Source organism: Malus sylvestris, chromosome 5, assembly GCF_916048215.2.
Source record: "Malus sylvestris chromosome 5, drMalSylv7.2, whole genome shotgun sequence".
Taxonomy (NCBI): domain Eukaryota; kingdom Viridiplantae; phylum Streptophyta; class Magnoliopsida; order Rosales; family Rosaceae; genus Malus; species Malus sylvestris.
Genome location: NC_062264.1, coordinates 23927754 through 23942075, shown reverse-complemented (window position 1 = coordinate 23942075; position 14322 = coordinate 23927754). Strand labels below are relative to the sequence as shown.

Below are 14322 nucleotides of genomic sequence, written 5' to 3'. Positions count from 1 at the left end.
CAAAATCTAATAGTATCTTAATAAAATAAAATAAAATAAATCTAATGGGACTCTACACAAACTTTACCTGAATTATTAGGGATGGAAACAAATACAGCTTACTCAAATTAAAATTTTATGACCCAAATTCAGTTTGTACGTATTGCCTCTGATCATTATAAATTTCATCAAACTCATTATGTGTTGCACATATATACATTTTAAACACTTTGGTCAATTGAAAAAGTTCCAAAACAAAATTAAAAAATTGTAATACAAAAATTTGTATATACGATGTGGATGTATAACTTATAAAATTATATTGATACATTACAAAAGTATTTCCAAAGAAATAAGGATAATTGATTGTTTTAATAATTTTACAACATCTAAGTGCTGAACTATTCGACCTAAGAAAAATGCGGGTTTACAACTATGTACATGTGTCTATTAATGTGATATGACGAGTGAGTGTCTTATTCGTTTGGCGATTAAAATTTAATTTTTAATTATTTAGAAAATGGCCTAAAATGTAAATATAAATAAAAAGCATTGCCTACCAAGGCTTAAAAAGGAAAATCCTTTTAAGGCCCCTATTTTGGTCATTGATTTTACATAAGCATACCCTTACTTCTTACACATTCCTTATTAATTTCTATCGTTTAATATTTTTCAATTTATCTGATCTGACGGTTGAAAATTAAAAAAATATGTAACAAATAAAAAATAGTATGTAGATGTCACAACCATTTACATAAACCTAAATCTAAAATCCTCATTTTCCTCAACAAAAATGGTGGGCTATAATTAATTAATTATAGTAATAGGATCCACAAGATCGTCAGCCAGATCGTCACCAAAAGTGCCTTTGTGAAAGAAAAGGTGGCACATGCGTTTGTCTCGTGACGACTGCCTACTAATCAACGTGGAAAACCCAAACGTTTTGACATTGGGAGAGCTGTGAATTTTTTTCGACTATTTATTTATTTTTTTGCTTTCAAGAAAAAAAAAAGCTTATTAGTCGTCGCCATGGTCAAAACAAGAGAGCTCTTCCCCCAACTTTAGTCCTTTTTTCTGCGCTTCACACATAAATCGCCTCCTTTTATCTTGTTGAATCGCCAGAGGGTCAAAAGCAGAAAACCCAGAAAACCCAATTGAATTCAAGGTCTTTTCTCTCAATCTGGCCCTTAAAATTTTGTTTGTTGTTTTTGTTGGTTTTGGTGGTTTTTTGATGTTTGTGTTCATGGGAGTCTGTTAAAAAGGTTGAAATTTTTATGCTTATGAATGATGTTATGGTTGGTGATGAGAAAGTTTGGGAAATGATGTGTGCATGTTCTTGTTTTTTGAAGACTGCTTTTCATACTCTGTTTGGTTGCTGAGAAAAGGTGGGAAAGTCCAGTGGGATTGAGTTTCTGCTGTGATTTCAGTTTTTGGGTTTTCTTATCATGTGAAAAGATTACCATTGCAGCTTAGCTAACTGGTTGAATTGAATTGAACTGAATTGCATGGTGCACGTTGATATTCTTGTTTGCTTTATTTGCTATTTGCCGGATTGTGAAAGGTTCAACTTTTTAGTTTTCTTTTTCTATGTTTTATCATCAACCAAATGAAAATTTATTGAAGTTGCAAGAGTTTCTGAGAGTTCATTTTCATGGTTTTATTAAAAAAAAAAAAAAACTTTTTTTATTGGTTTGAATTATTGGATATCAGTTTTATGCTCAGCTGATTATTCCCAAGTTCTTGAGGAAAGTTTGTTAATTTGAAAAAAAATAAATTTCGGAACCTTCTATGTCTCTGGTTATTAAAAATTCAAAATTGTTTAATGGAGTTATGATTTGCAGGGTTGTAGGTGATCTCAATAGAGAGATGTCTCTGATCGGAAAAATACACCCCGAATGTGTTAATGTAGTCAATCCCTACCATGAATGCACTGAAATTTGCCTGAGAAAGATTGCTGAAGGGAAAGGCCGAAAGGTTACGAAAAAGAAATCAGGTTTGTGTTATTGTTCTGTTCTTAAACAACATGTATTCTCTTAGTCCCCTGCCCAAAAAACATCACCAAACTGATTGCTAATCTGGTTCAGGAATTATTTGAGCACTTTAGTTTTACTTTTATTTAACCTCAATTAAAAAATGCTTTCATACTTTCGAGATCAAAGCATTTGTTTTCAATATGAATTCTGACTGGTTTGTTGCAAAATGTGAACGCCCGTGTTTTTTCACGCATTTCATGTTATTGCTTATTGCTCATATCTTTAATGCTTGGATTATCTGGTCTGTGTTTTGTGTTAAGTGATTGGCAATTGTTCAGTCATATAATTCTATTAAATTTGAATTGCTTGCGGCCCTCTTTCAAAATCTATCCGTGAAGATGTGTCTTACTGTCTTGATTGATTAGAAAATAGCATTGCCTTACGAGGTGTAGTGAATTATTGGTTCGAGATTGTTTTCTTGCCTTGGATTATTGGTTTTGAGAAGTTTCTTCTTCAAGGGTCTTTTCTTTTGAGCATTTTCTGAGTATAAGTTGGAAATTTTAGATTTTTTTTCTCATTTTGTTTCTTTTCCAAAGATATTGGCAGCAGTTTTAAAGGTGGTGAGTACAAAAAAAGGGGGGCTGAAGAGAAAAGAGCATCCAATCCTTACCACGACCCTGAATTCTTCCGCCAAAGAGCCGTTGGTGCCGAACCTCGTGGGGGCAAAAAAGAATCAGGTTTTTCCCTGCTTTCGTGTGGTGACTTCTCAATAGACCGTGTTAAGTTATATGTACATTTTCCCTTTTCTGAACTGCAACAATAGAAAAGCTAGATAGAGTAGCAAGCTGCAAATGATTCCATCTGTCAAACCAATGTTTTCCATTTGACAACAATTAGATGCTCTTCCCAAGTAACATATTTTTGTTTCACCATCGCTTTATTTATCCTTTCATGGCATTGCCATTCTTAATGGTACGGAAAACCGACAGCACTTCATTCCCCTGTCCTAGGAATGCCATCAATTCATAGCCAATCCGCAATGCTATAAGCATAATTTGCTTTCACGGTTGCCTTAAGAATGCCCGAGGTTCTGCACTGGAATACAAATGTTTCATTTGAGTTTCTATGAGATCCTGGGCAAGAGAAGCTCTTTTGTGGTTGTGCAGCGGATAACCGGAATGTGAATTTATTCATTCCCCTTGCACTGGCCATGCACATGATACTCATGGACTGTAATCCCGGTTCACCTTTTTAATGGTCTGTTTGAATGGCAGGTTCAATAGTTGATATTCCTATATTGGGCAAACAAAGGGAGGGATCCCGACCAAGGACCCCTCAGGAGGTTGTCCGAAGTGTGATTTATCATTTAGATGCTCAGTCATCTCCATCTAAGGAAAATGTGAAATTAGAGAACGGTAAGCGTAAATCTCCCTTCACCTGACCGATAGTGAATGTGTTTATTCATATCCTCTTTCCCCTGCCCATGGGTGCAGATGTAATCACACTTCTTTTTCCTAATTTATGGTGCGTTTTAACTGCAGGCTCTGTCCTTGATGATCCTATATTCGGCAGAAGGAAGCAGGGAACTCAGCCAAAGCCCTCTGAAGAGTTTAAGAATGCAACTGGTCGAGGTGTAATTTATCCCTCTGATTCTCGATCTGAAGAAATAGTGCAAGTAGAAAATGGTGAGCATAAATCTTCTTCTACCTGAGATTATGGATTTATTTATTCAGTCCTCTTCCACCTCCCATGTACACGTACACATGGATGGTGACGTATTCATGCTATTATTTCATAACATCTGGTCCGCTTTAATTGCAGGCTCCGTGCTTGATGATCCTATATTTGGCAGACAAAGGCCTGGTTCCAGACCAATGCGCCCTGAAGAGCTTGACAATGCATCCGGTGAAATTAAGGAAGAGGTTAAAATAGGGAATGGTGAGCATAAATCTTATTCTCCACCGTCTGCTGAAGTAAAAGATGCTTCATTCAACAAGGATCCAGTTCCGTCTTCTCTGTTAGTGCCACCATCTGGAATTATCACAATGGTGTGCTCTTTCTCCACCCCCTCTCTCACACAATTTCTTTACTAATTCTGTGTTTTTTTTTCTCTTTTTTGTGTATCGCTTTGACTCCTTTCTTATGCTATCTCTCCCTCTGACAGCCTGAAAATCCCAAACACCCTCGAGAGAATGGTGCTACTTACATCGCTAGTGAACCACCCAGTAATGGGGAAGACAAGGAAAATATTAATCATTCACCTGGAGTTGATTCAAATCATACCGTCAGCAATGTAGGAGAAGGCTCTACTGGATCAGCTTTCGACTCAAGATTTAGTTTCTCAGGTACTGTCCATGCTTTTGAAGATAGTGATGATGACGATACACGATCTGTTATTTCTGATGCCAGTGTCTCTGTGGGAAAATACCGTGTGAAAGGAAGTTTCTCTTCCATTCTCCAGTCAATCATGGAAAAATATGGTGATATAGCCGCAAGCTGTCAATTGGAATCAGTTGCCATGCGCTCTTATTATCTCGAGTGTGTATGTTATATAGTCCAAGAGTTGAAGCGAACTTCGATTAAGGAGCTGACAAAGCCTAAAGTCAAACAAATGTTATCTATGCTTAAGGATGTAGAATCTTCGGGAATGGATGTTGGTTGGCTCCGCTGTCTGATCAACAAATATGAAGAATCCATTGAACTCGTCACTCAGCATCGAGCATTCGAAGTAGCAAAGGAAAACTGCGACCGTGATTTAGAATCCACAAGGAAAGAACTTGAACCGCAAATTGAGGCTCTGGTTCTGAAAGAAAAGGAGGTTGCCAATGCCAAGAAGCAAGTTGCTGAAATGAAAGCCCACCTGCGGGAGCTCGAGCTTAAATCTTCCGTCTTGAGCGACAGTGTTAGTAACATGAAGTCCAAGGTCGAAAATCTTCCTAGTAAACCGTTGTTGGACAAAGTCTTGTGAAGCAAGCAACTGCAAACACTGTAAGACCTGTAATATGTAGGTCATATATAAAATGTTCTGAAGGTTGAAACTATAGTCTGGTACATCCTTTCTATATTTGTAGCTATGAAGTAAATGTAGGATGTATCGTGTCGGTTTCGCTATCTGGTACTTATACTAAAAATTATTTGAGGATTCTGGACTGTAGAACCCTACTGACTTGGTGATTTGAGAATCATGTCACTTTTATATTTTTTTTATTTTTTCTGCTTCATATATATGAACACGAAAAAGCTAGAAGAAAGTAGTTGAAAAATAAATGATTTTAAAGTTTACGTAGTTGTTGTTCCTGTGCATGATGTTTACCGTTTATATCGTATTGATTAGAACATCTCCAAAGGAGTCAAACATTCCACATCAGCAATAGCAATAACAGTAAAAGAAGACATCATTAGTGTTTTTCAACCGAAATGTCAATCCTATGTGGCATGATGTGGATTGACAGCAAAGGTTGTTGGTGTAAAATTTGACAGCAATTTCAAATCTATTTTTAGTAATTAATGTGCTTTCATTATTTGTATTGTGATTTTTTATTTTAAAAATACTTATTACAATTATGAAAAATAAATAATGTAATAAATAATAGTTTATGTTTAAACATATCGAGTGGAAAATAAATTTTTTTTTTAAAGTCAAAGTGCCATATAAGCCTTTAAAATAAATTTTTATTTTTAAAATTTGACTTATTATTTAGAGAGGGTCTTAAACTTCACCTATCTTTTTATGTGGATAATATTGGGAGGAGAGATAAACGAATACAGGATTTCCGATGAGAGTTAAATGGTCTCAACCACTTCAACCGCTTTAAATAGTTGTACATATAGAAAGGAGCCGTTGTTAGCATAATGCCCTATAAACTCGTAGGGTTCTTGTTTGTGTCCTATTTTGTCAACTGAAGACCATACTTGTTTCATCCCGTGGGATTTTAGGCCGTTGGAGGGGGGTTTGATGAAATTTTGGGGGAGAAATCTGATCAGATCATACTTGTAGCAATATTGTCAAATTTATTATAGGTGAGATTTGATTTTAGGGCGTTGAATTGAAATTTTGGTAGAAAATTTGTGCGCCGATGGAAAGATTCTTACACGCAAACACTCATTTTATGTCAATTGCTGACATACACAAAGAGGAATTCCTACATTCAGATTCCGAATTGACCCATTTTGGTCGATCAAAATGCGTAGCCTCCTTGTGTGTCTTAAAGGAGAAGACCTTCTCCACGAATGCCGGATTAGAGATTGTTAGAGGGAGTAGGACAAATTAGGGGGTGGTTAGGTTATTTTTTGTCTGGGTCCGCACGAACACGTGGTCCAATTATCGGATGACAGAATTTCTCATTATAGACGTGTGGCGTGGCCGATTGGGCTAGTTATCACAGCCTTTCTATTTTCTTCTTGTTGGGCCACTCATAAAAACAACCGCACCGCCGTCCAAATATATAAAAAAGCAAAAAGGAGTTTTCTTTTTCTTCGAATCGCATTCGTCCAATTCGCGCGTCAGTCCTAAGCCCTTTGTTCTTCATCCTCTTTCCCCAATCAAAACCTAAACCTAGAAGCAGTGAGCACGCTAATCGAATCAATTCGTCGCGCAGGTTCGTCCCTTTATCTTCGCAATTTCTTTCAGATTCGATTTTCCATTGTTCTGTATGTTGTTGGGTTGAGTCAGATTTGGTTTGGTTGCCGATAATCCGATGAATGTTTAAGTAAAATAAAACAATGACATTAAAATTGTTCAAATTTTTGTGTTTTTTTTTCTTTTCGAATTAAGTAAATTAGTAAGCTTAATTTTGTAATTCCATCTAGTCCTTTTACTTTTTGTTGATTGTATCTTAGTTTTCTAGAACTTGTAGTATTTATTCGTTCTTGTATCCTTTTCAATTCTCGGCTGCCGAACATAGCGATGGTTACGATTTTCTGATTTGTGTTTGTCGGTCTTGCACAAAGCACCGGATTTTTGGGATTTTGTTGGATACTATAAAGGAACTTCAGGAGCTAGGTTTAATTGGTGGAGTATTGATTTCAGGTAGCTGCAAAGATATAGAAGGTTCGAAAGGCGGAAAATATGTCTGATGAGCAAAGAGTTCACCCGGATTGCAGAAATGCATCCAATCCATACCATGAATGCAGCGAGTATTGCTTTACAGTTATCGCCGAAGCCAAGGCTCGAATGCCTCAAATCCAATCAGATCCTGAAGAACATGCTGATGATGGCGATGCCTATCCTCAAGAACATGCTGATGATGATGATGCCCATCCTCTCGAGGAGAATATGGAAGGAGACTTCCAAAACTTAACAGGGAGGAAGAGAAAATTGGCGGAATTGAGGAAGAAATTGGTAAGGTTTTCTGAAACTTTATAAAGTAGATGGCATTGTCGCAAAGTTGATCAGATATTTAAATAGAAAGCTGTTCCATTCTTTCGTCTATTTATTTAACTCTAACTTTACATAGGGTGAGGCAAAGAAACAAAATCAAACGGAGATTACGGCCGAAAAGAAAAGACTGGAACCCCGACAAGAATCCAGGGGAATTTCGAAACAAAAATGGGTTGAAGAGAGGAAGAAAAGAATTGGCAAACTTCTAGATGCCAATGGTTTGGATATGAAAAGTGCATACATGCTAGATACGCAAGAGATGGCAGAGGAAAAATATAAGAAATGGGAAAAGGATCCTGCCCCAGCTGGCTGGGATGGTATGCTCTACAATTTCTGCTCAGTAATTTATTGTTCTTTGTTTTTTGGTTAAAATTTTGGCTTTTCTCCTCAGTTTCTTGTTAATACATGTGCTCTTCATGTTCCTTTGTTACAAAACATACTTCTAGGTGTATTTTATCAAGTTCAATCTGCTTTTGATGTCATAGGATTTTAGAGAAAGTTTGTTGATGGAACCTGGAATGGCTTAGGTTAACATTAATGAGCAATAGATAAGAATATTTAGGGTGTATGGGGAAAGGAAATACCTGCGCAACCAAGGGTTAAGCAAGAGCAAGAGCTAGAGAAGCCTAAATTTATTAACTATTTGTTCGATTCTATGCTATACATATGCTCTAGTTAATTAGGGTATGTATACTTCCCCTCCAAAAGTTTCGGGTATGCAACTTGACTGAATACTAATTGGGGTGTGTACATATTGTATTGTCAACTGTTCACTTTTATGCACGCTTGCACGCACATCACAATTCTCTATTGCCCAGTTGTGGTGCATTAAGACTAAACATTGTAGATAGAAAGATGAACTTGATATCCAATTTTGCTCTTGTAGTTTTATAGATATGTAAATCCAAAATGTGAGCTGACATGTTGTTTGAACAGTTTTCAATCAGAAAACTCTGTACAATGCATACAAAAAGCGGACAAAGAACATTGATATTGACTTGGAAGAATACAATAGGATGAAAGAAGCTGATCCGGAGTTCTATCGTGAAGCTTCCAGCCTCCAATATGGGAAGGTATTTTTCTTTTGAGGAAATCTGATGGTTCCTCGTACTTCGGCTGAAATTGGACTCAAACCCCTAAAATTTATTTTTTATGGTGCAGGCTCCAAAGATATCAGAGGATAAACTTGACAAGATGGTGAAGGAACTCAAGGATCGGGAAGAGAAGAAGGCTTCCTTCAGCAGGAGGAGGAGGTTCCACGATGAGAAAGATATTGACTCGATCAATGACCGCAATGAGCATTTCAACAAGAAGATTGAGCGAGCCTTTGGTAAATACACGTTGGAAATCAAAAACAATCTTGAGCGCGGAACTGCATTGCCCGACTAAGGTAAACGTAGCAAAATGCACTGCCTTTTGATGTTTGTCTAATTGTGAAAGTCAACTGGCTGACAGGAACTTATGATTCCCTCGGCTTAGTGCTGCGGCAGCTTCAGTGCCGATGAATTGTAATAATAGAATACATGTTGGAACAAAGGTGAAATGGTTTGTGATATCCAGATTTTGTTCTAGTTGAAGTGGCATACCAAGTTTTCATGTGGAAACAGATTTTTCTTATCAACTCATCTGCATTGGAGTTGGAGTTGACTGTCAATTCGTGTCCGTCTGATTTTGGTTGGAATTTAGACAGTTCCGTGGAAAGTTTTAGAATATACGGAATTGCTGTTATCAGCATTATCTTAACTCTTAAGCGCTTGAATTAAACAAGTCATATCAGTTGGAGACCTGAGGGAGATTGGTTCCATGTGATGGGTAACTAAAACTTTCTTTATTGAGTCCTGTTTAAAAAGGCTTTAAAATTCATGAATAATTAGCATTTTCCAAAGGACGGTACTATCTACACATCTATTTTACCTCACACATTTATTTTAATTTTTGGCTGTTGGATCGAATGAATTGAAAACGATCCATGGATAAAACTTAATGAGTGTGTGTGGGAGGTAAAGGGAGTAAATAACACTACCCTTTCCATAAGGTGAATATAATGGACCGGGACTTTCTTGGGTGCTCCGGAGTACTTGGTACTTTATGTGTTTTAACCGTTAGATTTTTGTTCAAAAATACAAAAAAAATCAAAATTCAACAATTAAAACACCCGGAGTACCGTATATTCTGGAACACCCAGGAATTTTCTGTGATGGAACCCCTTAAACTCTCACATGTTCTAGCTACATGTTTTCATGATTCTGCAGTGCTTTTATTTTGTTGGGCGTCTCAGATTATTGGCCCTTTTCTTTCCTTCACCGAGAAAGTGAAAAGGAAATTATCATTATTTTCTCTCAGACGTGTTTTCCCTTTGATTGATTACAAGGATAAGGCTTTTACCTTTACTTTTCTTTTTCTCTTTTGCTTGTTTTTAAGGAAAAAGAAATTAACAAAAGCAATATAGAGGGTAGTTGAAATTGGTACCACCCGGTCGCATTGTGAAACCACCAAAATTTGATCTTGGGTGGTTGAATTGTAGCTACGACATGTGAAAGACTTCTTTTGGGTTCACCTCAAGGGTAAAATCCATGTGGAACTATACGTCTAGTAATGGTTTCGCATTCGCAATTTCCTTTTCTCCTCCAAAAGAGATGTAAAAAATGTCACAAAGACATATAACGGTAACAAATAACGTACTATTTACTCCAATCGAGATGTCAAATGTCACATGGAAAAGAAGGCTAACTTGATATGGACAAAGAGATGTCAAATTTGATTTTTTGCTATTTCCAAAGGCATTTCATTTGTCTTATCTTAAATGCTAGTATATTTAAGTATTATTTGATTATTTTTAAACCAATAACTCAACTTTTATTATTTTTGTTTAAAAAAAAAATTAAATGAAGCAATAAATTTTGGCATATTGGGTGGAAGGAAAATATTGATAATATGTCAAATTGTCAAGTCAGCCATGAAATTTAAATGTGATGTTATGAATTTGACCATTCCTTTGGAGATGCTCTTGTGCACTTTTTTTTGTTTGTTTTTGAATTGAATAATCCAAGGTGAAATAATGAATTGCTAAACATAAAATTATTTGTTATATGAAATAAGCATTTTGTCATGTAACACAACAATTGATATTATGATCTATAATCTGATGGTCGAGTGACTCGAGTCAAATTTCATGATTGTAAGTTCATTTCATGTTGGACGTGGTCAGAATAGGGAATTAAGCAGTGTGAAAGACATTGATAGAAAATATGAGATTTAATCTTATAATTTGGCGGTTAAATGTTGGTCATAAATCAATGTGTAAATAATCAAAGGCCTGCAAAACTGTTCATTTTTGGTAAACGGAGGAATAATCAGGAATGGGGTATGATTCCCATTCCGCCATATCATTTCCCCATATGTAAACATGCCATAAGATTTAATTGTGAGGGCATCAAGTTGTAAAAGAGACGAATGTATACATTCATGCAACAGAATTTGAAGTAAGGAAGCGTAAGTAATGATAATTAATCAAACTAGTGTCTAGTTGGGCTTGTCACCGATAATTATTCTCGAAAATAAATAATTCGAGAGTAGGGCGTTATAGTTTATGTATTTTTATGCCACATTATATATATATATATATATATGTATGTATATAATTGGAAATGTTATAACGTGGTTGAGTATCAGATTTCATCGTGGGTTATCTATATGTATATTACCTGCACACAATTATTATGAACGCTTTGAAGTGCAAAGGTGAACACAGGACACCCAGGTAAGTTCAGGTGAGTTTATAGTATTAGTTGAAATGATGGGGATTATGGTATGACTACATGTATGTTTAGGCAACTCCGACACTATCATACAGGTTGCCCACGAATCGTATATGTGACAATAGATACAGTTAGAGCTCATAAACTTGCACCCCGGTGTTAGTGCTCCCGTCCGTGGCCAGGACACAGTGCTTCACGTGATGTTCACCTCCCGCACCTTACGCTCACCTTGGATCCAAGGTAGGTGCACAGTCCTGTCGTACATACCACTTTAGGTGGTTCCAACTCATAGGTGACCCGTAATTATTCGCACAGTTTTCACATGATCGTAACATTTGAGCGTATTTATTTACACCCAATCTTGTCGTACAAACCACTTTAGGTGGTTCCAACTCGTGTGCAGGTATACTTATTGAGCTATGGATAATTCGTACAGGTCACTAAAGGTGACTCCGACTTATAAGCTAGCATATTTGATAAGATATGTGATGAGCTAGCATATATGATGAGATATGTGATGAGCTAGCATATGTGATTGATGAGATATGAATAAGTCATACAGGTCACTAGAGGTGACTCCGACTTATAAGCTAGCCTTGATTGATGAGATATGGATAAGTCGTATAGGTCACGTGAGGTGACTTTGGCTAGCATATTGACGAGCTATTAATTCAACTGTACAGGGCACTATAGGTGGATCCGGCTAATATGTCATTTCATATTGATTTGTTTCACCTGAGTACTTGTTCTTATTGAGATATTTGACACGGTATAATTGTGAGACTATTATTTTGGTTATGGTATTGATTTATAGTCACGCCTGTTATTTTCCGGGAAATTATACAGATATTATGGTGAGGGCTACTGCTTTTAGTAGTTGGAATTGGTTTGAAAAGTTTTGTTTCACTCATGCACATTTTCTATTTTTGTACCCCTTTAGGTTCTAGCAGCAGAGTTCCGTATCTACGAGGATTCGTGGCACTTTTCGGTACATATGTTTTCTTGTGATGGTATGATCATTGTCTCACCTTACTGCATTATACCTATGCTCTGTATCACGCGTGAAATGAGTCCAGATCCACTCACCGCGCACTCGTGTACTTAGAGACTTTTATGTTTTAATTTATTCACATTTTATACATTATCACACTTTATGGCTTCGTCACCTTCCAGGTGTCGGCCAGCACAACTCGATTCGGAGTCCTAATGGACATCCCGGGTCGGGGTGTGTCATATTAGATATCTTAAAATTTGTACCATTCATTCGTTTTTTTTTTCTTAACAAACAATATTATCTCACTAAGGGAGAGAGGGGTGGGCTTAACATCATAATGGACTAGGAATAATATGGTTCAAATTCGCCTTTGGCGAAATTCGAACCTAATACTTCTTACTTACAAATAAAGAGGAATACCACTACACCATAATACTAAGCGCCCCATTCATTTGTATTCTTAACTAGAAAAAAAGAAAAAATATCTCTTAATTCTCATAAGTAATACTAGCAATTGTACACATGCTATGCTATGCATGTGCTTATTAAAATTTTAAAATAAGTATTAAGAGAAAACATAAAATGGTCACTAAAACTTTTTGGTGATGACCTTTAAACAATTTTTCGTGCTAAAGAAGTTATTCATATCTTTAGTGATTGTTTCTGAATAATTATTTTGTCACTAAAAATGTATTTTATTTGGAAGAGAAATGTTAAAGGGAAAGTAGGAGCAATTGATATGCGTACTTGATTGTCAAACTTGGTGAAGAAAAACAGTAAAATTATTTTGTGCTTAATTTATTATACTGTTCATAATTTTTATTTTGTTTATTTATTTTATTTTATTTTGTTGATAGGGTTAATTTGATATATTCAATATCTTTTTGATTGAGGAAAAGAATTTTGTTAAGAGATTGTTTAGTTGATATACCTCAAATTGATTTGAGACATAGCGGATTATGACATGGCTTCTCATGCAAGTCCCATACGGCATCACTCGTAATAGTCTCGTCCTATTCAGTCCAGTCCGGAGTCTGTGGTTCTGAAAAATGAAAAGAGATCTTCTCTGTATTTCTTTCGTCAAGATCATTGAATTAAATGATTCGAATTTTTTAAATTTCATCTAATGACTCATCTATTTTAACTTCTTAAAAACTGTAATAATTTTTTACCGTTGAATGAAATTTAAAAAATTTAGATTACTTGATCAAATGACTTTGATGGAAAATATTCGAAGAATATCTCTTTCCCTGGAAAATTATCCCATGCTGCTTTCGCTTTCCAACTTTGCGTTGGATTAGTCCTACTGGTTGGACCCTGCTCCCAAAATTGGGACCAACACTTGCGTGTCAGACTTTTCCAGAGAGGCACAAAGCTAAAATGAAAGAAACCACCGGGTAGAGCAGCGGCCCCCTCAATAAGAGTTGATTTGGTATTGCTGTGCTTTGAAAAAAAATTATAGTGTTTGATACATTTTTATGTAAAACAGATGTGAAAAAGCCGATTTTTCAAAGTTGGATTTTGCAGCTTTGTGTTTTGGCTTTTTTCACCCAAAACTGTGAAAAAAAGGCCGAAGCTAAATATTTACGAAACACAAAAAAACTCCCAACTTTTTTTATACCCATTTTTTTCAGAATCACCTCAGTACCAAACGAGATTTTTCAATGTTCCCGTCACATGAAATGATACAATACGTATCCCTATATAAATGGTGAGTTGTGTTTGTTAAAAGTTTAATAACTTAAAAATTAAAAATTTCTACCACTTACATACGTGGTGTACCATCCATGTTCCCATCGCAATTAAAAAATTTCCCACTAACTGGAACCCTGCAGACCCTTCGGTTTCGGGGCACCTTTCCTGAAAGGGACACGTGGCACTAACTCACTGGAATCCAAGGCCAGCAACACAAGAATCCCACGCTCACAAAGGGGGAACCTTGTAGAGATATAAAAGAGAGATTAGAGGGCTACTAAGCTAGTCTTCTCAATTTTTTAGGCTTGCCTAATGAGAGCAATTTGGACTAAACTTTTGGCTTAGTGGGGACAGCGCACCCATTTGGTTTTGTCATTAAGTAAACAAAGTCCTTGCTTTTTCTACTTTTAGTGATTCCAAGACCTAATTAGATTACTTAATTAAGTATCTTAGTCCCCCTATAACGACAATAAGCGTTTAGAGAAAGAAGCCTGGTTAGGGTTTCAAGTGTTGTTAACGTTTAAGTAAATTGTAGCAATAGTC

General features: G+C 36.2%; 2 protein-coding genes across 3 annotated transcripts; both read left to right on the top strand.

Moving 5' to 3' along the window:
* The first annotated feature begins 956 nt into the window (after window positions 1-956).
* LOC126622139 (uncharacterized) lies at window positions 957-5150 on the top strand. Its single transcript, XM_050290793.1, has 7 exons — window positions 957-1144; window positions 1821-1972; window positions 2549-2689; window positions 3227-3367; window positions 3494-3637; window positions 3774-4000; window positions 4117-5150. Exons 2-7 carry the CDS (start codon window positions 1846-1848, stop codon window positions 4918-4920), a joined length of 1584 nt encoding a protein of 527 aa, XP_050146750.1. The 5' UTR covers window positions 957-1144; window positions 1821-1845; the 3' UTR covers window positions 4921-5150.
* Window positions 5151-6387: 1237 nt separating this feature from the next.
* LOC126622140 (uncharacterized) lies at window positions 6388-8936 on the top strand. 2 transcript variants are annotated; one of them, XM_050290794.1, is made up of 5 exons: window positions 6388-6550; window positions 6982-7293; window positions 7409-7649; window positions 8269-8405; window positions 8494-8936. In XM_050290794.1, the coding sequence occupies exons 2-5, from the start codon at window positions 7021-7023 to the stop codon at window positions 8719-8721; spliced, it is 879 nt and encodes a 292-aa protein (XP_050146751.1). In that variant the 5' UTR covers window positions 6388-6550; window positions 6982-7020; the 3' UTR covers window positions 8722-8936. The 2 variants fall into 2 exon arrangements, with proteins under 2 accessions (XP_050146751.1, XP_050146752.1); XM_050290795.1 differs by having other exon boundaries at window positions 6420-6554; window positions 6986-7293.
* The last annotated feature ends 5386 nt before the right edge of the window (window positions 8937-14322 follow it).

What these genes read in the sequence shown, in the direction of transcription:
- LOC126622139 (XM_050290793.1), top strand. Translation starts at nt 1,846, where the DNA reads ATGTCTCTGATCGGAAAAATACACCCCGAATGTGTTAATGTAGTCAAT. An exon ending in AATAGTGCAAGTAGAAAATG is followed by an intron (nt 3,638 to 3,773) that starts GTGAGCATAAAT and finishes CTTTAATTGCAG; the next exon opens with GCTCCGTGCTTGATGATCCT. An exon ending in CATCTGGAATTATCACAATG is followed by an intron (nt 4,001 to 4,116) that starts GTGTGCTCTTTC and finishes TCCCTCTGACAG; the next exon opens with CCTGAAAATCCCAAACACCC.
- LOC126622140 (XM_050290794.1), top strand. Translation starts at nt 7,021, where the DNA reads ATGTCTGATGAGCAAAGAGTTCACCCGGATTGCAGAAATGCATCCAAT. An exon ending in CGGAATTGAGGAAGAAATTG is followed by an intron (nt 7,294 to 7,408) that starts GTAAGGTTTTCT and finishes AACTTTACATAG; the next exon opens with GGTGAGGCAAAGAAACAAAA. An exon ending in TGCCCCAGCTGGCTGGGATG is followed by an intron (nt 7,650 to 8,268) that starts GTATGCTCTACA and finishes TTGTTTGAACAG; the next exon opens with TTTTCAATCAGAAAACTCTG.